The sequence below is a fragment of the Stomoxys calcitrans genome, chromosome 2 (genome assembly GCF_963082655.1).
Source record: "Stomoxys calcitrans chromosome 2, idStoCalc2.1, whole genome shotgun sequence".
Classification (NCBI taxonomy): Eukaryota; Metazoa; Arthropoda; class Insecta; order Diptera; family Muscidae; genus Stomoxys; species Stomoxys calcitrans.
In genome coordinates, this window is record NC_081553.1 from 197,350,966 (window position 1) to 197,375,160 (window position 24,195).

Below are 24,195 nucleotides of genomic sequence, written 5' to 3' on the forward strand. Positions count from 1 at the left end.
GTGACCCGACTGAAAAACAACAAGGCAGCAGGAGCCTACGGGTTGCCGGCTGATTTCGTGGCTGTTCTGAGGTTCGCACTATCCGCATTGTTTAGGTGCGCGGACCAAAATGGAGTAAGGGGGAATGAAAGGCCAGAGGATTTGGCAGTGAAGGCCAGAGGACTGCCGTCAATAAACATGGTTAACCCGAAGACTTTCGGGTTGAAGCAGGGAGGGGGCGACGGGCGTGTAACACTGTGGAACAACGATACAATCGGTAGGACAGCGGAAATCCTATAGGGAGAGACGAGGCTATAACTGAAAGAAAGTAAAATAGACTACGAGCTCACTTATGCAAAATCGGTGTGGCAAGTGATAGCATGGGGAGGGCATGTTGGGAAGATGGTGAGACGTTGGAGCCTTTCCTATGTCATTGCCCGGCTTTCGCGGCTAAAAGACAACGTTACTTAGGTGGCGACACAATACCAGACATGAACCAACTAAGGGGAGTCGTATGGAAAATAATTAAGGTTTTTTTTTTATCTAACCTAAGAAGCACGGAACTCCTAACATAAAATTTCCTTTTTCGAGGTTACTTTTATAGCCACCACCGAAGGATGGGGGTATATTCTTTTTGTATATAATAAGCTTACATACGGTCGGGTGTGTTTCTTGTTGGTTCCCAAGTTTTCTGCCAATTTTTCGTGTCAGGCGTATCATCCATTATTGGAAATAACTCTAAGCCATAGAGCTACGTTGGAGGTTGCCGCAGTAGAGTTTGCAGCATACATTCGACTCCCGTTGTCGTTAAAAACCACATTTAAAAAATAAATTATTTTATTAAACTTTGTAATATCACTGGAAGGCGCTGGTAATACTAATACAACGAATAGCTATAAGTAAACAACAGCTGCGCTCTTCTATCAAACCACATTGTCGATAACGATCAAACAGCTGACCGATATAATCGTTCAACGTAAAACACAGGGTGTTACGTATTAGCAAATGAATAATAAGAGAACGCTATTATCGATATCACCAGAAAACAGTCACAGTACCCCAAAAAAGTATTCACCATATCAAAAAATGAACATAAATAACCAACAAGATGTTTTTTCGTGGAGTAAGCTGGGCGATGTGTTGGATGATAAGTTGAAAGATGTGGCCAAAAAAGAGGACCTTACTGCAATCAAATATGAAGTGGAAGAACTTAAACAGGAAAATTGTAAATTGAGAGAAGATATCAAGAAACTAACAAATCGCTTAGAAGCCTTAGACAGAAAATCTCGTACTACAAATATTGTGGTGAGTGGACTTAGAAGTAGAACTACATTTACGGCAAAAAAAGAATTCCTCGACATCTGCAACAACAAATTAAACATCGTAGTTAACATATCGTACGCTAGAATGTTATCTTCAGGAAAATCGTTCGTATTTACACTGGACACCAATTCCCAAGTGCAAAATATTTTAAATACGAAAGAAAAATTGCATGGCCAATTTATATATATACAAAAGGATTATACTGCTGTCGAACAGTCTACCAGATACAACCTGCGTCAAGTTGGCAAAATCGTATCCCAGCATAAAAAAGACGTTAAAGTTAGGTTAGGAGAGTTCTGTCTCTTCTTGAATGATAAAAGATATTGCTGGGCCGACGGAAAAATACTAGCTCCAACTTTAAGTGATGCCAAATTTCTGAGCAACATTCTTGTTGATAACGGTAGTCCCATTGAGGTTTATTGCAACAATGCTGAAAATGTTACCCTTAATGTTCCCCCATCATCGCAATAGCAATTTGATTCGTGCCATTTGTTATCATATAATGTTTCAAATCTCGAAAGTTCTTTAAATTATGGAAATTTTATAACCTACCTTAATAATTTTGATATTTTCTTTCTCTTTGAAACACATGTATTACCCAATAAACAAACGTATCTCTCGTCTTATTTACAAAACTACTATTTGCAGTGGCAGGACGCAACTAAAGTGAATAGATTTGGGCGTGCCAGTGGTGGATGTCTTTTCGGCTTCAAAAAAGAAATTAAAAAGAAATACAAATTAAATTTTATCGTCTCTGATTCTCAGTACACAATGCTGTCAGCTAGTCTAGATGGAAATATATTTTATTTTATACCTACGTATTTGAACTGTACGCGTTGGAAGGTGGATGTAGAAAGGTTTGGTTCTTTTTTGGAAGACCTTAACCCAACGAATTTTTGTATAATGGGTGATATGAATGCAAGAATAGGCGAAGAACAGGTTCTAGATTACAACATTGTTAAAGATTGTCCCCACATTAGCTATTCTAGACGCTCCAAAGACAGAAACGTTAATACCCAGGGAAGGAATCTCCTACGTATTGTTGATGACATAGGCGGTATTATCATAAATGGCAGAACTTTAGAGGATATAGATGGGGAGTTTACTTTTTGTGGTGCAATGGGTAGTTCTGTCATAGATTACTGCATAAGTTCGGCGAGTTTTCTGTCATATATTGACAAGTTCAAGGTGGCCACTGAACCCTTTTCTGATCACATGCCCTTATGCTTAGATATTAAGATTCCGAAACGTTCGACAGAAACTACTCAACAGCCTATACAGAAGCTACACTGGGATGAAAGGCATAGATCTCAATACAATCACAACTTAAGTTTACTTGCAGAGCCAGTAAATGATTGCGTCTTTTTATCGTCAGAGGATTTGGTTGAGAACATTAAAAATAAAATTAGGCGGGCTCAGGTAAAGAAGACCAATAGAACATTTTTTGAGCCTAAGCAGAAGTGGTTCGATTGGACGTGCTTTCGTTTAAGATCCAATATGCATAAAAATTTAAAGATATACAGAAAGTCACACACTGTTATCAACAGAAGGCGTTATTATTCATCCAGATCTAAGTTTCATAGAATGTGTAACGAGAAGAAACTGCAATATTTCAATGGCAACCTCAGAGAACTAGATACTGTTTCCTGCAGCAAGGATTGGTGGAATCTGGCAAATTCTCTGAAGAAACGTAATGTTAAGGGTAGAGGAAATCTAGACGCAGATGATTTCTTAGCACACTTTAACTCTTTACTAGTTAACGAAGATAATTCCAAAATTATCAGCTGGTGTATACCGTTTCATGTAGACCCACTTTTAGACTCCCCTTTTGAATTTTGTGAGCTACTCTCCGTTTTAAAAGGACTTAAATCGAATAAGGCCCCCGGGAACGATGGTATACCTTACGAATTTTATAAATTTGCTCCTCGCCGTTTTCTGCAAGAAATACTTGTAGTATTTAATAAGATATTCCTCCATGAAAATGTTCCTACTTCCTTCAAGAAGTCAATATTGATACCTCTATTTAAGAAAGGTGATATAAACTTGGCGTCAAATTATAGAGGTTTGTCACTTCTGGATACTATCGGAAAAATTTTTAACTCTGTTCTGCTAAACCGTATAACATTTTGGCTGACGAGACACGATGTTTTAAATGAATTTCAGGCTGGATTTAGAAGAGAGTATTCTACTATAGATAATATATTTAACCTCGTGAATATTGTTTCTTTGAACCAGCTACAAGGCAAAATTACATATGCGTTTTTTGTCGATTTCTCTTCTGCATTTGATTTGATTCCCAGAAACAGCCTTTTTTATAAACTATCTAGTCAGGGTCTATCTACGAAACTTGTAACTATATTAAGAATGCTGTATGATGGCACAGAAAGTAGAGTATGGGATGGAAGTACGTTCTCTGAATACTTTCCTGTTGAATCTGGTGTGAAACAGGGCTGTATTCTCAGTCCTGTACTCTTTTCGTTATACGTGAATGACCTTCCCTATATATTGCCTGGTGGTGTAAGAGTAGCGGACACTACGGTCAAAGTCTTATTATACGCCGATGACATTGTGCTATTATCTGACTCTCCATTGGGCTTACAAGAGATGATTTATGAACTTGAGAGGTACTGTTTGTTGTGGAGCTTGAAAGTAAACCTTTCTAAATCGAAAATTCTTGTTTTTCGTAGAGGTTCTAGAATCTCTTCGAATTTAAGGTGGTGCTTTGGAAATCAGAATATTGAAATTGTTAATAGTTACACATACCTGGGCGTTGAAATAACTTACAATTTGTCATTTAGAAAACACTTACAGAAGATGCTTGCGGATTCCAAACTGGCCATAAATAGCACATGGTCGAAGTATATAAGTCACCCTAGTATTGCTAAAACTAATAAGATGAAGATATTCGATGCATGTTCCAGATCTATAATGTTTTACGCTGCACAGGTTTGGGGTTACACAAGGTTTGATGATGTAGAGAAGCTCTTTCGCTTTTTTACTAAGAAAATGCTTTATTTGCCTAATAATACACCAAATTACATGTTGTATCTAGAAACTGGATTTTCTTCTATGTTTTGTAACACTCTTAGAATCCATTTTAACTACATTAATAGAATATTGCGACTTAGCTCTCACCGCTTGCCCCGCTTGCTGGCGGAGAAAATCATAGAATTGAATGCATTATGGGCAAAAGAATGGTCAAATATTTGCCAAACCCTACAATATATTCCTGCTAATGCTACAAATCCGATATGCATGTATTCAGACAAAATAGTAGAATTACTGAGAATTCAAGAACAACGTGAATTTGAATCAGATGCAAGAAATTCACAGTTCCACGATCTTTATTCTGTGCTTGAGTATAATATAATTCCATTTCATACTGCTGACTTATCTTCACGAGCTACTAGCTTAATCATTAAAGCTAGAGGTGGTTTACTCGACCTTAACTCGAGATCATTCAGAAGTAACACCCATGGCACTTGTTCTATGTGTAATACAGATCAAGATGAAAATACACTTCACTTTATTGGCGCCTGCCCATTATACAGAGAATTTAGAAAAAGTTATTTCGGAAAATATTCCCTTAATGAGTCCGAAGTATTAAATATATTAAATGGCACGAATAACTCATCACTATATAAATACATAGAAAATTGTACTAAGTATAGAAAATTAATTATTAATGAATTCAGTTTATAATAACCAAAATGAAAAAAGAAAAAGCAAGAAACATATAGAAACAAACAACAATTTAGTGATAAGCATTGTATTACGGCTAACAGCATTTTTGCTAAGCCTAACATAGATTGTATTTAAGAACTTTATGAAATACTATTCTTGAATTGTAATTTGAATTCAATCTATTAATAAATAATAATAATAATATTCTTTTTGTCATTCCGTTTGCAACACATCGAAATATCCATTTCCGACCCTATATATATTCTTGATCGGTGTAAAAATCAAAGATGATCTAGTCATGTCAGTCCGACTGTCCGTCTGTCTGTTGAAATCATATCGAAATATCCATTTCCGACCCTTGATCGGCGTAAAAATCAAAGCCGATCTAGCCATGTCCGTCCGTCTGTCTGTTTGTCACGCTACAGTCTTTAAAAATAGAGATATTGGGCTGAAACTTTGCACAGATTCTTCTTTTGTCCATAAGCAGGTTTAGTTCGAAGATGGGCTATATCGGACTATATCTTGATATAGTCCCCATATAGACCGATCCGCCGATTTTGGGCCTTAGGCCCATAGAAGCCACATTTATTATCCGAGTTTGCTGAAATTTGGGACAGTGAGTTGTGTTAGGGCAGTCGAAATTCTTCTTCAATTTGGCCCAGGTCGCTTTAGATTTGGATATAGCTGCCATATAGACCGATCCGCCGATATAGGGTCCTGCGCCCAAAAAAAGCGACATTTATTATCGATTTTGCTGAAATTTGGGACAGTGGACTGCGTTAGACCACCTGACACCCATCTCCAATTTGGCCCAGATCGGTCCAGATTTAGATATAGCTGCCATATAGACCGATCATCCGATTTAGGGTCTTAGGCCCATAAAAGCCACATTTATTATCCGATTTGGCTGAAATTTGGGACAGTGAGTTTTGTTAGGCCCTTCGACATTTTTCGTTAATTTGGCCAAGATCGGTTCAGATTCGAATATAGCTGCCATATAGACCGATCCTCCGATTTAGGGTCTTAGGCCCATAAAAGACACATTTATTATCCGATTTGGCTGAAATTTGGGACAGTGAGTTGTATTAGGCCAGTCGACATCCTTCTTGAATTTTGCCCAGATCGGTCTAGATTTGGATATAGCTGCCATATAGACCGATCCGCCGATATAGGGTCTTGCGCCCAAAAAGCGACATTTATTATCGATTTTGCTGAAATTTGGGACAGTGGGTTGCGTTAGACCACCTGACACCCATCTCCAATTTGGCTCAGATCGGTCCAGATTTAGATATAGCTGCCATATAGACCGATCCACCGATTTAGGGTCTTAGGCCCATAAAAGCAACATTTATTATCCGATTTTGCTGAAATTTAGGACAGTGAGTTGTGTGTGTTGCCCTTCGTCATCCTTTGTTACTTTGGCCCACATCGGCCCAGATTTGGATATAGCTGTCATATAGACCGATCCTCCGATTTAAGGTCTTAGGCCCATAAAATCCACATTTATTATCCGATTTGGCTGAAATTTGGGACAGCGAGTTGTGTTAGGCTTTCGAGATCCTTCGTTAATTTGGCCCAGATCGGTCCAGATTTGGATATAGCTGCCATATAGACCGATCCTCCGATTTAGGGTCTTAGGCCCATAAAAGCCACATTTATTATCCGATTTTGCTGAAATTTGGGACAGTGGGTTGAGTTAGATCACCTGACATCCGTCTCCAATTTGGCCCAGATCGGTCCAGATTTAGATATAGCTGCCATATAAACCGATCTCTCGATTTAAGGTATTGCGCCTATACAAGGCGCATTTATTGTCCGATTTTGCCAATATTTACGATATTGAGTTGTGTTAGGCCCTTCAACATCCTTTGTTAATTTGGCCCAGATCGGTCCAGATTTAGATATAGCTGCCATATAGACCGATCGGCCGATTAAAGGTCTTGGGCCCATAAAAGCCAAATTTATTATCGGATTTTGCTGAAATGTGGGACAGTGAGTTGAGTTAGGCCCTTCAGCATCCTTCGTCAATCTGGCACAGATCAGCCCAGATTTGGATATAGCTGCCATATAGACCGATCGCTCAATTTAAGGTCTTCGACCCATAAAAGGCGCATTTATTGTCCAACGTCGCCGAAATTTGGGACAGTGGGTTGTGTAGGGCCCTTCGACAGCCCATTTCAATGTGGCCCAGATCGGTTCAGATTTGGATATAGCTGCCATATAGACCGATCCGCCGATATAGGGTCTTGCGCCCAAAAAGCGACATTTATTATCGATTTTGCTGAAATTTGGGACAGTGGGTTGCGTTAGACCACCTGACACCCATCTCCAATTTGGCTCAGATCGGTCCAGATTTGATATAGCTGCCATATAGACCGATCGCTCAATTTAAGGTCTTTGACCCATAAAAGGCGCATTTATTGTCCAACGTCGAAATTTGGGGACAGTGGGTTGTGTAGGGCCCTTCGACAGCCCATTTCAATGTGGCCCAGATCGGTTCAGATTTGGATATAGCTGCCATATAGACTGATCTCTCGATTTAAAGTCTTGGCCCCATAAAAGGCACATTTATACGACGATTTCGCTGAAATTTGGCACAGTGACTTATGTTAGGCCCCTCGACATCTTTCTACAATATGGCACAGATCGGTTCAAATTTGGATATAGCTGTCATATAGACCGATCTCTCAATTTAAGGTCTTAGGCCCATAAAAGGCGCATTTATTGTTCGATTTCGCTGAAATTTGGGACAGTGAGTTGTGTTAGGCCCTACAATATTCTTCTTCAATTTGGCTCAGATCGGTCCAGATTTGAATATAGCTGCCATATAGACCGATCTCACGATATAAGGTTTTGGGTCCACAAAAGGCGCATTTATTGTTCGATTTCACCGAAATTTGGAACAGTGAGTTGTGTTAGGCTCTTCGACAGCACCCTTCAATGTGGCCCAGATCGGTTCAGATTTGGATATAGCTGCCATATAGACCGATCTCTCGATTAAAGGTTTTGAGACCATAACAGGCGTATTTATTGCCCAATGTCGCCGAAATTTGGGGGAGTGAGTTAAGTAAGGCCCCTCGACATCTTTCTGCAATATGGCACAGATCGGTTCAGATTTGGATATAGCTGTCATATAGACCGATTTCTCGATTTAAGGTCTTAGGCCCATAAAAGGCACATTTATTGTCCGATGTCGCCGAAATTTGGGATAGTGAGTTCTGATAGGCCCTTCAATATTCTTCTTCAATTTGGCTCAGATCGGTCCAGATTTGAATATAGCTGCCATATAGACCGATCTCACGATATAAGGTTTTGGACCCATAAATTTGGATTTTGATGAAAGGTGGTTTACATTTATACCCGAGGCGGTGGGTATCCAAAGTTCGGCCCGGCCGAACTTAACGCCTTTTTACTTGTTGAGTATTTTGAGCGCACACCAAGCCAATTGCTGGCTTAGATGTATGTCCATAGTGGCATGAGGCGGATTAATATGCGCACTCTCTTCACAACCTAACACCACACAAGCCGGAGCTCAAAGTTCTAGCCCGTTTGGTGCTCATAGCTATCCCATGTCGGCCGGGGGCGGCACCGGCACCGACACTCGCACAAATACTAGGTGCTTATGATGCTCGCTATGAGAAGGCAAGTTATTGGTGCCTTTAAATAACCAAAAGCGACCTTTTGGTCGAGCTTGCTCATCTACAGGAACACTTGTATTTCTTGTTGAGGTAGGTCGTAGGGAATTACAAATGGGCCAAATCGGTTCATATAGGGTCCATATTAAATGTTTCGCGAGTTGTCTCCTTACACCTCTAGAAGCCACAATTATTATCCGGTTTTGTGGAATTTTGCACGTAGTGTTATTGCACGTGGTGTTTTATTATGAGCTTCAACAATCTTGCCAAATACGGTTTTAATCAGTGCATAACCCGATATAGCTCCCATATAAACTCACCTCCCGATTTGACATCTTCAAGCTCTGGTAGTCGCAATTGTTGTATGATTTGGTTGAAATTTTGCAAGTGGTTATGACATTCAACAACTGCATCACTTAGGGTCCAAATCGTTCTTTAACCTGATATATGTAGCTCCCATAATAACCGATCTCCCGATTAGTCTTTTCGACCCCTAGGAGCATAAATGGTTTTCTATTGGGTTGCCCAAAAAGTAATTGCGGATTTTTCATATAGTCGGCATTTTTTTCACAGCTGGTGACTCTCTAATTGCATTCTTTCTTCTGTCAGTTATCAGCTGTAACTTTTAACTTGCTTTAGAAAAAAAGTATATTTGATTAAAGTTCATTCTAAGTTTTATTAAAAATGCATTTACTTTCTTTTAAAAAATACGCAATTACTTTTTGGGCAACCAATAATTTGACATAAACTTGGCATGAAAGCTAAACCTATGCCCTTACACTAAGTTCATTTGTTTACATTTTTAGCAGAGTCCATGTTGGTGTATTCCCAAGATTCCGCCCAGCTGAATTTAGCACGTTTTTACCTGTTTTTTATATATTTTTCTTAAATTTATTCACTCACTCGTTATTTGTCACGTTTGTGTCTTAAGTCTTTCGTTTTATTCCCAAGTCATTCCAAAAATATTAACATTTTATTGCTAAATCACAATAACAATTGACATTAATTGTATTACAAGAGAACATCGTTCTGTCTGGCCGCCTCGCACCTCGCACCTCGCACCACCAACACTCCCACTCACCCATTCAATGGCAGCCTACCATAAATTAACTACAATTTACAATTAGCTTAATTTTCTTAGGCATTGTCTGATAATGGCACGCTGTTTGGTTTAGTGTGCGTGCATTTTAAATTGTTCCTGATTTTCGTGTTGTTGTAAATTTTGGGGTAAAGGCAACTTACACAAAAATCTCCCACCCCAAGGAAAAACAAAAATCAAAATAAATATATTAAAGTAAACTTAACCGCAAGCCAAAGAAACAAGACTCCATACAAAAAAAAAAACAACAACAACACCACAGAAAAACAAAATAAGACAAGACAGAATTTTCAAAAACTCAACCAAGTGTGGTGGATGTAAAATGAAAAGTAACAAAAAAAAAAACACACACAACTTTATTGGGTAAAATTACTCCAAGCATGTATGAATGGTGTTTCAAATATCGAGTAAGCAAACTTACCAAAAATATACGAAATTAACAGTGTTTATGAGCAAGGGAATGAATAGTAAAAAAAATTCTACTGCGGCACAGACTTAGAAGCCTCATTTATTCTACGATTGTACTTAATTTAGTAACCCACATACACACCATGTAATGGCGTATGAAAGAAGTATTCCCTGTTCCCTAATGGAATGTTCATGGGAAATTTAGTAGGAGTAATGAGGGAATGTCCTAATGAAAGTTATCAACAAATTTTTTCGCTTAAAAATCCATTACTTAAGAAATGTAATCGGCAAACCAGTACCATCGTGAGACCAATACTGACCTTTGAAGCACTATTATGGTGGAAGGCCGTAGAGAAGAGGACGCGTGCGAAGGAGTTCGAGAAGGTCCCGAGACTGGCCTGTGTCGGGGTCACAGGGGCACTGAGATCCGCACCTGAGGCAGTCTTGGAAGCGATGTTGGATATATAGCCTATTGAAGCCTATATTCGGAACTGCGCCAGGGTCGCGCTTAAGCTGAGGAAGCTCGGCATGCTGAGGGAGAATGGTTGCGGCCACAGTTCGATTGTGGGTGTTATGAATACGGAGGGTAGACTGAGGAGGATCTCCAATTACCTGGCACCATTGCCTGACCTTTGAAGCACTATTATGGTGGAAGGCCGAAGTGAAGAGGACGCGTGCGAAGGAGTTCGAGAAGGTCCCGAGACTGGCCTGTGTCGGGGTCACAGGGGCACTGAGATCCGCACCGCAGGCAGGCCTTAGAGCGATGCTGGATATGCAGCCCGTTGAGATCTATATTCGGAACTGCGCAGCCAAATTCGCGTTTAGGCTGAGGGAGCTCAGCATGATGAGGGTGAATGGTTGCGGCCACAGTTCGATTGTGGGTGTTATGGATACGGAGGGTAGACTGAGGAGGATCTCCAATTACCTGGCACCAGTACCGGGTTTTCGCTATTCGTTTTCCTTTGGGGGATGAATAGATGGCGAATGATGTACTTGAGGAGGATGACACCTCGACCTACACCGATGACTCCAATATGGAGTCAGGGACTGGATTGGGGATCTACTCTAACGCTCTTAATATCGGTATGGCTCTCAGTCTGCCGAACGAGTGTACGGTCTTTCAGCAGAGCGCTGTGCCATTGCAGTAGCCGCTAGGAAATTTCTGGTCTAAGGGATTTACCGCCCTCAAAACTCAGAATTTATGTGAACAGTATGGTGGCGCTCAAGGCCTTGGGTTCGAGGACGGTGAGATCGAGGTGCGTGGCGGATTGTTTGGCGCTCAAGGCCTTGGGTTCGAGGACGGCGAGGTCGAGGTGCTGGGCAGATTGTTTGGAATCCCTGGATAGGCCCCGGGCCCATGGTGTGACACTGTAAGGATTCCTGGACATGACAAGAAATGGGAGGGCGGACGAGTGCGACAGGAGGGCTTCGTCTGCGACTGAAGGACCAGCCATCGGTGTTGCCTAGGTGCCATTTGTCCAACTACTAAACACAGTAGAGGAGATGGCCAGGGCGGCGTCGGTGGCGAGATGAGACTCGGTGGGTTGTTGCCGAACTGCATAGGCGCTCTGGCCTGTCAATGACCGGAGGATGACAAGGGAGTACCTTAACAGGGGTCATAACCAGGCAATGTGCCATAGGCACCATGTCGGCCCACATGGGAATACCGAACAATGACTTAAGTAGGAGTTGCCTCGATGAGGATGAGGAGGAGTCTATTGAGCACTTGCTGTGTTCATGTCCGGGTCTACAGGGACGTAGGGTCTATTTTCTGGGGAGCCGTTTCTTCTGTGATCTGGGTGAACTTACGAACGTACCTCTGGTAGATCGGATGGTTTCGACTTGGGGTGCCATAAGTTCCGACGTAGGTACATCCGTGCTTGCGTGGGGATGGGCGTTTCTTCACCCCCCGCTCGGGTTCATAAAAAATAAAATAAATCTCATTTTATTTCCCTTTTGAGACAAATTTAATTTTTTGCAATGGAAAAGTTAAGCCAGAATACACACAACACAACATCAACCCTAGTATGATTCTTGATTAAGGAAATCTCATCGAATACTTTTAGGTGTGAAGGCTTCAAGGGCCGTACGTTGGTAAGTTATACTTATTTCGAATTCATTGCGAAAACATCTTTATGATATAAATATGACAATAACCAAGATCGACACAATGAGCTCGTAGTCCTATGTGTCCCGTTATGATACCAATAGCTATACTGACCTCCTTTTTACTTCCTTTCAGTAATAGCCTCGTCTTCTCACGATCTGGATCCATCCATAGGATTTTCGCCGGCCTACCGATCGTTTCGCTATTCCACAATGTTGCATGCCCATTCGTCGCCCACTCCCTTAACTCCGACTGTGTCGACCCGAAAGGCTTCGGGTTAACCAAGTTCATTGACGGCAGTCCTCTGGTCTTCACCGCCAAATCGTGTGCCCTTTCATTTCCCCTTACTCCGTTGTGGCCCGGCATCCAAACGATGCGGATTTTCCCAGTCTCAGAGTAGGCGTTAATCTCCTTCTTACACTGCCCTTATGGCAATTTTACTGTCGGTAAAGATGTTCGCACTTGACGTCCCCCGTTAGCACCACCCCACTTCACGCATTTCCGCCTGCAGGACCGTATTATGGTCAGGCAGTCTAAAAGAGATCTTAGTCTCTGGGTTTTCAATGTAGACCCCCAGGCCCACTCTGTCCTCTAGAGCTTTGACCCATCCGTGTAACATGATCTTCCAGATGGCAATACTAGGGTTCCGTCAATCCAAGACTGTGCCGATGGCAGCAGTGCCTCGCACACGACTTCAAGGTTCATCGCAGGTATCCCATCGGAAACCTCTTCCTTTCCTTTCAGGTTTCCTATCGTCGCCTTAATTATACAGCAATGGTATGAGCTGCTCCCATCCTCAACCCATTTTCCCATCGCCTTAAGTCTCATAGCCGCAGTGGCTGCCTCACACTTAATCTGTATGTCAATGGGTCGGATATCTAGAATATTCTCCCGTGCCCTAGTGGGCGTGGTCCTCATCGCTCCGTCTATGCCAAGACAACATGTTCTCTGAACCTGTTGTATGGTCCTTATGTTGCACTTTTTCTCCATAGCAGTCCACCAAACTACTGAGGCGTAAGTTAAGTATTGGTCTAATCATGCTCCTGTAGAGCCAGTGGACTATACTAGGATTCATGCCCCATTTCGAGCATACGGCCCGTCTACATAGTGCCCAACATCTGTGAGTTATATTAGGTTATGAATCGATGTTGATCATACTTATCATAGTGGTTGAAAGTCATACCAAAATAACTCAAACAAAATTTCAGCCAAATTGGAAAAGAATTACGTCCTCCAGAGGCTCAAGAAGTCAAGACCCAGGGTCGGTTTGTAAAGCATATATATCTAAATATGGACCGATTTGGCCCATTTACAATCCCAACCGATCTACACTAATAGGAAGTATTCGTGCAAAATTTCAAGCGCCTAGCTTTATTCCTTCGAAAGTTTGCGTGCTTTTGACAGTATTACGAACGGAATGACGAATGACCACCATGCTATGGTGGAGGGAATTAAAATCTCAAATTTTACCAACAATTACCCTTTTTTCTTTCTTTTCAAATACTTGCTTTTTTTCTCTTCTTAACCACTGTACTTAAAAAAAAACACCAAATACTCACAAAACATCCAGATTTAATGATTTCGGCGTTGGTGTTGGAGATGTTTGCAGACTACAACACCATCATCACCAGAAACCCAGTAACCAAGTAACGGTATGTGAACGCAATTTTATATTGCGTTGTTGTCCCAGAGCCAAGGTAAAGAAGCTCCTCAGCAAAGCACTAACAAACAAACACCAGCCCCCCAAAAATTCAAAAACAACAACAGCAATAGCAACAAGAACAACAACAACAACATTGAATTCGTGTGCACATGACTTGGAAAAACTTACAATTACCAAGACCACGATTACCAGCAACACTAAAACCAATACCAACAATAAGAGGTATGTATCCGAGCACTATGGGGCCAAAACTCAAAATTTTTTGAATAAAATTGGAAATCGAGTCAATCTAGCCATGTCCGTCCGTCCGTCCGTAGGTCTGTCGAAATCACGATAGCGGTCGAACGCGTAAAGCTAGCCGCTTGAAATTTTGCACAGATACTTAATATTGATGTAGGTCGTTGGGGATTGCATATAGGTCATATCGGTTCAGATTTGGATACAGCCCCCATATAAACCGATTTCCCGATTTGACTTCTAGAGCCCCTGGAAGCCGCAATTTTTGTCCGATTTGGCTGAAATTTTGCATGTGGTGTTCTGTTATAACTTCCAAAAAATATGCCAAGTTAGGTCCAAATCGGTCTATAACCTGATATAGCTCCCATATAAACCGATCTCCGGATTTGACTTCTTGAGCCCTTACAAAGCTCGATTATTATTCGATTTGGCTGAAATTTTGCACATAGTGTTTTGTTATGACTTCCAACAATTGTGCCAAGTCCAGTCTAAATCGGTCAAGAACCTGATATAGATCCCATATAAACCGATCTCCCGATTTGACTTCTTGACCCCCTGGAAACCTCAATTTTCATCCGATTTGGCTGAAATTTTGAACATGGTGTTTTGTTATGACTTACAACAATTGTGCCAAGTCCAGTCTAAATCGGTCAAGAACCTGATATAGATCCCATAGAAACCGATCTCCCGATTTGACTTCTTGAGCACCTGGAAGCCTCAATTTTCATCCGAATTGGCTGAAATTTTGAACATGGTGTTTTATTATGACTTCCAACAACGGTGCCAAGTTCAAATCGGACTATAACCAGATATAGCTCCAATATAAACCGATCTTCTTAAGCCCCTGAAAGGGTCTATTTTCTTTCGATTTGACTGAAATTTTGCATATAGTGTTCTCTTATGATTTCCAACAACGGTGCCAAGTACGGTCCACATCGGCCAAGAACATTTTATAGCTCCCATATAAATCGATCTCACGATTTGACTCAAGAACCCTTACAAGCCTTGATTGTTATCCGATTTGGCTGAAATTCTGCATATAGTGTTCTGTTATGACTTCCAACAACTGTGCCAAGTACGGTTCAAATAGGTCTATAACCAGATATAGCTCCCATATAAACCGGTCTCTCAACCGGTCCGAAAGATGTGCCGCATAGCGATACCACTTGGTAGAGAAATTTTAATATGGCAGAATGCCTCATAAATGCAGCCAGCATTAGTAAGAGGATAACCATCTCTGAAAATTTTTTTGATATTCACTTCGGGGGTTGAACCCAGGCGTCTTAGGCGGACATGCAAAACCTCTGCACCACGGTGCCATTATAGGCGTTCACGTACTCAAAAATTTGTGCCATTTTGCAGAAATTGTTGCAGAAAGTTGGTAGCGTACTTTGCGTTGGCAATTAGTAATGTTAAGGGTTGGAGGGGGGGGAAAGAGGGAGTAGTGTTTATTGATATTCGTCTTAAATTTCTGAACGTCAATGACGGTGGGAAAGACATAAGCCGGAAATCGATTCCGCATACGAATTGTTCGGGCGAAAAATGAATTTTCTCGGTAATGCATGGTTCTGTCAACTAGCCAATCAATTACAAACGGGTGTGAGTTCCTTGCAAGTCTGGCATTCTTGATGAAGATCCTAATGTCTGGGATTAGAAGACGAATATCCCTGGAACACACGACATGAAAGTAACGATAGAGCAGTACAACGCTACCCACATTCCGAATATGATCAAGAAAAGCAATACCCTACCGTCGCCAAACAACACCATCGCTCTCCGTTGAAACCGGTCAAGTAGCTCCAAGGATGGAGCTCCTCCCTATACCTGAGAGCAGACCTGATGTATTGGGTTGCCCAAAAAGTAAATGCGGATTTTTTTAAAAGAAAGTAAATGCATTTTTAATAAAACTTAGAATGAACTTTAATCAAATATACTTTTTTTACACTTTTTTTCTAAAGCAAGCTAAAAGTAACAGCTGATAACTGACAGAAGAAAGAATGCAATTACAGATTCACAAGCTGTGAAAAAATTTGTCAACGCCGACTATATGAAAAATTCGCAATTACTTTTTGGGCAACCCATAGGTAGTATAGATATTGAGAATATCAAAAGAGGTGAAATACTTCCTGCACCGCTTTAGAAAGTCCAAATGCTTCTTTGACGCTTCGGATACGTGTTTTGACCAAAGGATATCACATTCTATTTTCATGCCCTGAACATCAAGAGCATCTGACTGTTCAATATTTATACCGTCGATTCCATGAAATTTACCAGTAATATCGAGAGTCATAAGAAAATCCTCCCTGCCAAATTTCGAGAGAAACGGCTTACAGATGACCATTTTATTGCTGTATTACTGCAAATCGGACGAACATATATATGGGAGCTATATCCAGATCTGTACCGATTTTTATGAAATTCACCAGTTACATCGAGAGTCGTAAGGAAATCCTACCTGCCAAATTTCGAAAGAATCGGTTAACAAATGACCATTTTATGGCATTATTACTACAAATCGGACGAACATATATATGCAAGCTATATCCAAATCTGAACCGATTTTTTCCAATTTCAATAGGCTTCGTTTCTAGACCGAAAAACATGCCCATACCGAATTTGAAGACGATCGGATGAAAATTGCGACCTGTACTTTGTACACAAATTAACATGGACAGACAGACAGACGGACGGACAGGCAGACGGACGGACAGACAGACGGACATAGCTAAATCGAATCAGAAAGTGATTCTGAGTCGATCGCTACACTTATCAATGGGTCTATCTCTCTTCCACTAAGTTATAATACCCTGTACCACAGTAGTGGTGTAGGGTATAAAAAGGGAAGGGGAAAGGACAGAGCCTTGTGGCACACCTGCGTTCAACATATACTCATGGGATGAGAACCCATCTACAACAACTCGTATAGGGCGATCTCTGAGGAAGCTCGATATAAATCGAATGAAATTATCTTCGACTCCAAGAACGAAGAGCTTTGATAAAAGAGCACGGTGCCAGACTCTATCCAATGCCTTGGAGATATCCGGTGCCACGACCTTACTCTCACCAAACTGATGAATAGAGCCACTCCAACGTTCCGACAGAAATGCCATTAGATCTCCTGTTGAGCGATTTCTGTGAAACTCATACTGTCTATCGCTATAAAGGCCATTGGACTCTAAGTATCTCACAAGACGATGGTTAACCATACTCTCCATAACCTTGAAGAACGCGGAGCATATCGCCGTTAGCCGGTATTTCACATGGTTGTTCGCCCCACCTTTTTGGGGATAGGGTGGACGTTCGTAACCTTCCAACGCGCCGGGAAAACTCCCGCATGGTAAACAAGGTTGAAAATGTTGCGTAGTGAACGAGAAAGCGTCGAAGAACACTTACTAAGGACAAGTGTTGATATAACGTCCGGGCCCGGAGATTTATTAACGTCAAGATCCACAAGGACCCTTTTAATTCCACGAAAGAATATCTGAGGCATCGAACTAGACACACTTTCATTCACTGGGAGTGGTTGATTGCTAAATGGCAAGGAAGAATTTTTGCATTTTACCTACGGACAAAAAAAATTTTTTAATCTTTTTTTGCCTCTATTCAATGGTTTTTGGTTCCATAGTGCACTTTTGGTTGGCTTGGTGGCTGACAGACTAACCAGCTTCGATAAGACATTTGAACAGACCAAGAGACTTTTGCGTAGCTATTAACTGTGGCACTCGTTGTAATGTTTTGGTCCGTCCTCTTCTGCTTTTAGGCAGCAGTCAATACTCGTGGTATTGTTGCCGCACAACAACGTACGTTCATGGCCGATGTTGATGGCGACAAACCAACCAAAAATCATCGAAGCAAACGCATTATAACGGTGCAACCACCACCAACAACAACAACAACAACAACAATTGTTTTGGGTGACTTCTTTTCCTTTTCGATGTTTTTCATTTCATTTCAAGCCACGTCAAGTTGCTGAGAAGCTTACGCTGCCCCTGTTGCTGTATGTTCTTGTTTAGGGCTAAAATAATGGCCTAAACGGGTATTCTTTTGGTAAGAGTGTGTGGTTGTGTGTGCTTATTTCACTTTTAAGCGTGTGCGCTACCATTGCCATCTTCATTTATTTTCAACATCATTCGTTAACTTTAGAATCTCAGTCGTGATGTTGTTGTTGCCCATTGGGTCAGGTTCCCTGGTTATGTTGGCCCTCTATTAGGCCATGTACAGTGGATGGGAAATGAAGTAAAGCAAGTAAAAAAGTTTCGATGGATCGAATATTGGGAATCCATCACCATGGTGGTTCCCCCTAAAAATTTGCACAAATGAACTCAGCTCAAGGGCACCTGTGTACCAAATTAAGTACCAAATTTCTGCCATATCGGGAGATCGGTTTATATGGAAAAGTGGTCTAGTACTTCTTTTCAGCAGTGGATACAAGTTACCTACAGTGGTAACTGCCTTCTTCGAAAGCGGGAATGTTCCATTTACAGAAAGCACAAAACACTTGGGTATTTTGCTGGGCAGGAAATTGAACTTCAAATCGAACATTTTGGAAAGGGCAGGAAAGGCTACTCTTGCAAGAGAGCCAGTGGCAGAAGATGGGGGATTAGACCGCATATCTCTGGGTATATACTGCAGTTGTCAGACCTATAATGCTGTATGGTGTTGTGGTCTGGTGGACGGTGCTTCAAAAGACCATCTACTGCTCAATACTTAACCGGATGGCAAAGGATGGCTTCTTTGTGCATTACAGCCGCACTGAGGACGACACCATCTCAGGCACTGAATTTAATACTACATCTAAAGCCTCTGATCATTGTGGCTAGACAAATTGCTGCGTCCACTGTCGTGAGGCCAAGGGGGCCTTTCTCTTTGATCATGTGGCGGCTGTGTTATACTTGATACAATGTCCGATGTTTCAGGCAATGTGGATTACACCTGCCTCGACATGTTAAGTTGATCCAGCCATGTCCGTCCGTCTGACGAAAGCACGCGAAGAAATAAAGCTAGGCGTTTGAAATTTTGCACAAATACTTCTTATTAGTGTAGGACAGTTAGGATTGTACATGAGCCAAATGGGTACATGTTGTGATATATTAGCTGCCATATAAACCGATCTTGAGTCTTGTCTTCTTGAGCCTCTACAGGGTGCAATTCTTATCCAATTTGGTTAAAATTTTGCACGTGGTGTTTTGGTATCACTTCCTACAACTGTTCTACTTTTAAATACCTTTCATTTGTTATCCATATTGTCCCAATCGGTAAATATGCCTTGCTGGGGGTTATGGGGGTCGAAAGGTCCCTCCGACACCAAGCAATAAATTTTTATGTCAAATTGTACTCAATTTTTAAATACCTTTCATTTGATACCCATATTGCCCAAAGCGGTAAAAGTGTCCTGTTGGGTGATGTTGTTGAGGGTGGGGGACCCCCCGATCCTGGGTGATGTTGTTGAGGGTGGGGGACCCCCCGACCCTTAGGGTGACATATTTATGCAAATTTCGTGCTTTACTCCTAAATACCTTTCATTTGATATCCATATTGTCATAATCGGTAAACATGTCCGTTCGGGTGGGTTTTGGGATGGGGCGTCCCCCAGGTTATTTGACCCCGACATTTTATACCAATTTGGTGTTTTTGAGGCACCATAAGGTGGCAAACAAGATGCCGTTTAAATCGGTGCATTCTTCTCCGACATCTGGTGGTTTTGAAAATGGAGGTAAGGGGGAGGGTTCACCCACCCCTTCATATATCAAAAAATTTAATATCCTTTCTTCACAGCGGGTTCAAACCCTACCATCTGTGAAAATTTCATGACAATCGGTATAGCCGTTTTTGAGTCTATACGGAAACAAACAAAGCGCAGCAATTTCATCTTCTATCTATCTATATAAGAGTTGCGTGACTGACTGATTGCTGACTGACTGACTTTGGTGATATTCGTACGTTTAGGTACTAAAAAGTACCAAAAAGTACGAAATGGTATATATGTGCCCAGCGTGAGCGGAAAGAGCTAGAATTATGTTCTTCGGCTCAAATTAAAGAGCGCCACGAAAAAATAAAGTATGGTGAAAAAAAGGTTGGAAAATCGTACTGAAAGTGGGAGAAATAGTAAGTTTAGTACCGCAATTGGTACTATTTGGTACTTTCTTTCTAATTGAACTAGAGCACTGAATTTAGGAACTTAGATACATTATGGCAACCTTAGTTGGGTGACTATAAGATTGGAAATTTGTAAATTAAGGTACTAAAAAATGTACTAAAAATGTACGAAATAGGTAAACTTTGTACAGGGCGCATGGATAGAGGTAGAATTTTGAAATTTGATTTAAGAGCCATCTGGTGCAAAAGGATGAGGGTGTAAAGAAACAATGGAATAATAGTACTGGTCACGGGAGAAAATATACGTTTAGTACCAAAATTTGTGCCATTTGGTACTTTCTTTACAAAAGGAGCTAGAGGCCTGCAATTTGGCATGTAGGCAAAATTCGTACATTTTGGTACAAAAATTGGTACCATTTAGTACTTTCTTTACATATGGAGCTAAAAGTCTGAAATTTAGCATGAAGGAACAACTAGGAAAAATATGATGGATGACTATAATCTTTTTACGATTCTTACATTTTGGTACCAGTATCGGTGCTGTTTCTTACTTTCTGTTCAGATGGAACTCGACGATTGAAATTTGCGATGTAGATAAAACTTAGAAATAAATTTTGCACGACTAAATGGTTTTTTCACTACTTGAACATTTTGGTACCAAAATTAGTACTATTTGGTACTTTCTTCGTAAATGGAGCTAGAGATCCGAAATTTGCGATGTAGGTACAACTAAGAAATAAATGACGAATGACAAAATGATCCATTCAAAATTCTTACATTTTGGTACTAAATTTGGTACCATTTTGTACTCTCTGTTCAGATGGATCTTAAGGTCTGAAATTTGGCATGTAGGTACAACTAAGAAATAAATAATGGATGGCTAAATGGTCTTTTCACCAGTCATACATTTTGGTACCAAAATTGGTACCATTTGGTACTTTCTGTTCAGATGCATCTTGAGGTCTGAAATTTGGCATGTAGGTACAACTAAGAAATATATGATGGGTGACTTAATGTTCTATTAAAAATTCGTACATTTTGGTACCATTTCGTACTTTCTGTACAGAATAAGCTAGATGTCCCATTTCGTATGTACAACTAAGAAATAAATGATGGATGACTAAATGTTCTATTAAAAATTCGTACATTTTGGTACCAAAATTGGTACCATTTTGTACTTTCTGTTCAGATGGTTCTTGAGGTCTGAAATTGGGCATGTGGGTACAAATAAGAAATAAATAATGGATGGCTAAATGGTCTTTTCACCATTCACACATTTTGGTACCAAAATTAGTACTATTGGGTACTTTTTTTGTAAATGGAGCTAGAGATCCGAAATTTGCGATGTAGGTACAACTAAGAAATAAATGACGAATGACAAAATGATCCATTAAAAATTCTTACATTTTGGTACTAAAATTGGTACCATTTTGTACTTTCTGTTCAGATGGATCTTGAGGTCTGAAATTTGGCATGTAGAAACAACTAAGAAATAAATAATGGATGGCTAAATGGTCTTTTCGCCATTCACACGTTTTGGTACCAAAATTGGTACCATTTTGTACTTTCTGTTCTGATGGATCTTGAGGTCTGAAATTTGGCATGTAGGTACAACGTAGAAATATATGATGGATGACTAAATGTTCTATTCAAAATTCGTACATTTTGGTACTAAAAATGGTACCATTGGTACTTTTCTTGCAGATGGAGCTAGAGGTCTAAAATTAAATTTCGTACTTTCTGTACAGAATAAGCTAGAGGTCCGAAATTTAGGATGTAGGTACAACTAAGAAATAAATGATGGATGACTAAATGTTCTATTAAAAATTCGTACATTTTGGTACCAAAATTGGTACCATTTGTACTTTCTGTTCAGATGGTTCTTGAGGTCTGAAATTGGGCATGTGGGTACAAATAAGAAATAAATAATGGATGGCTAAATGGTCTTTTCACCATTCACACATTTTGGTACCAAAATTAGTACTATTTGGTACTTTTTTTTGTAAATGGAGCTAGAGATCCGAAATTTGCGATGTAGGTACAACTAAGAAATAAATGACGAATGACAAAATGATCCATTAAAAATTCTTACATTTTGGTACTAAAATTGGTACCATTTTGTACTTTCTGTTCAGATGGATCTTGAGGTCTGAAATTTGGCATGTAGAAACAACTAAGAAATAAATAATGGATGGCTAAATGGTCTTTTCGCCATTCACACGTTTTGGTACCAAAATTGGTACCATTTTGTACTTTCTGTTCTGATGGATCTTGAGGTCTGAAATTTGGCATGTAGGTACAACGTAGAAATATTGATGGATGACTAAATGTTCTATTCAAAATTCGTACATTTTGGTACTAAAAATGGTACCATTTGGTACTTTTCTTGCGGATGGAGCTAGAGGTCTAAAATTAAATTTCGTACTTTCTGTACAGAATAAGCTAGATGTCCGAAATTTAGGATGTATGTACAACTAAGAAATAATGATGGATGACTAAATGTTCTATTAAAAATTCGTACATTTTGGTACCAATATTGGTACCATTTTGTACTTTCTGTTCAGATGGATCTTGAGTTCTAAAATTTGACACGTGGGTACAAATAAGAAATATATAATGGATGGCTAATTGTTCTTTTCACCATTCACACATTTTGGTACCAAAATTAGTACTATTTGGTACTTTCTTTGCAAATGGAGCTAGAGATCCGAAATTTGCGATGTAGGTACAACTAAGAAATAAATGACGAATGACAAAATGATCCATTCAAAATTCTGGCATTTTGGTACCAAAACTGGTACCATTTGGTACTTTTCTTGCAGATGGAGCTAGAGGTCTAAAATTTGGCTTCTTGTATCTACAAGAATGAAATATATAAAGGGTGACTAAATGATTCATTAAAAATTCGTAGATTTTGGTACCAAAACGTGCAAAATAGGTACTAAAACATACAAAATGGTACTTTCTTTACAAATTGAACTAAAGCGCTCAAAATTTCAATTCATTTATACCTTGACAATAAAATTTGGGCAAATTGGTGAATTTTTCCGATGTATTGTTATTACTTTCTTTACAGAAGGGAACAGATTTCTGAAATTTTATACGAAATTATTGCAAAACTTCATAATCTTTTTTATATAATAGAATATAGAGATATATCTTTGGGCTTAGAGTGTGATTTTTATACAAAAAATTGTCCCAAAGTGTTGGGTTGCCCAAAAAGTAATTGCGGATTTTTTAAAAGAAAGTAAATGCATTTTTAATAAAACTTAGAATGAACTTTAATCAAATATACTTTTTTTACACTTTTTTTCTAAAGCAAGCTAAAAGTAACAGCTGATAACTGACAGAAGAATGAATGCAATTACAGAGTCACAAGCTGTGAAAAAATTTGTCAACGCCGACTATATGAAAAATCCGCAATTACTTTTTGGGCAACCCAATATTAAAGAGGACCGTCGCAATTCTCATCCGATTCGGCTGAATTTTGCATGTTGCGATTTGTTATGGCTTCCAACAAAGGTCTTTAACCTGATAAAGCTGCCATACAAACCGATATTCAGTTTTGACTTCATGGGCCTTCTAGAAAATCTTAAACTTATATCAATCATGGGGAACTTAAAAACTTTGGGAATAAATCATACCATAAGAATGTTCATTAATCACTCACTTACTACAAGACTTATTGCGAAATTATTTAAATTATTTACGCAATATGAAAATTATTTTTTAGTGAATTAAAGTCCCTAAATTTGCAATCCATTTCAATAGCAACACTGTGTACTCCCAAAGTTGTTGGCCTGTTACAACAACAACCAATATGTTGGTCATCACCAAAGCCATTGCCATGGCCGTTGTTGTTGTTTTTCTTTTTAATTTGTTGTTGTTGTTCATTGCCTGATTTAGTTGCTATTAAATGTAAAATAAGCCAATCTGGGGCCCCTACCATCACTTTAAAGTAAAG

At 39.9% G+C, this 24,195-nt stretch overlaps 2 protein-coding genes across 2 annotated transcripts in view; one reads left to right on the forward strand and one right to left on the reverse strand.

Moving 5' to 3' along the window:
• Positions 1 to 24,195, reverse strand: part of LOC106081772 (ichor) — a 227,348-nt gene that overhangs the window by 85,369 nt on the left and 117,784 nt on the right. The gene's annotated exons all lie outside the window — the stretch shown is intronic.
• LOC131995209 (uncharacterized) lies at positions 644 to 4,979 on the forward strand. Its single transcript, XM_059363478.1, has 2 exons — positions 644 to 1,604; positions 3,724 to 4,979. Exons 1-2 carry the CDS (start codon positions 985 to 987, stop codon positions 3,743 to 3,745), a joined length of 642 nt encoding a protein of 213 aa, XP_059219461.1. The 5' UTR covers positions 644 to 984; the 3' UTR covers positions 3,746 to 4,979.

Excerpts from the sequence above, each read along its gene's own strand:
- LOC131995209 (XM_059363478.1), top strand. The coding sequence starts at position 985 with ATGAATAATAAGAGAACGCTATTATCGATATCACCAGAAAACAGTCAC. Across the intron at positions 1,605-3,723 it reads AGGTTAGGAGAGTTCTGTCT|TTTCCTGTTGAATCTGGTGT; the intron begins CTTCTTGAATGA and ends TTCTCTGAATAC.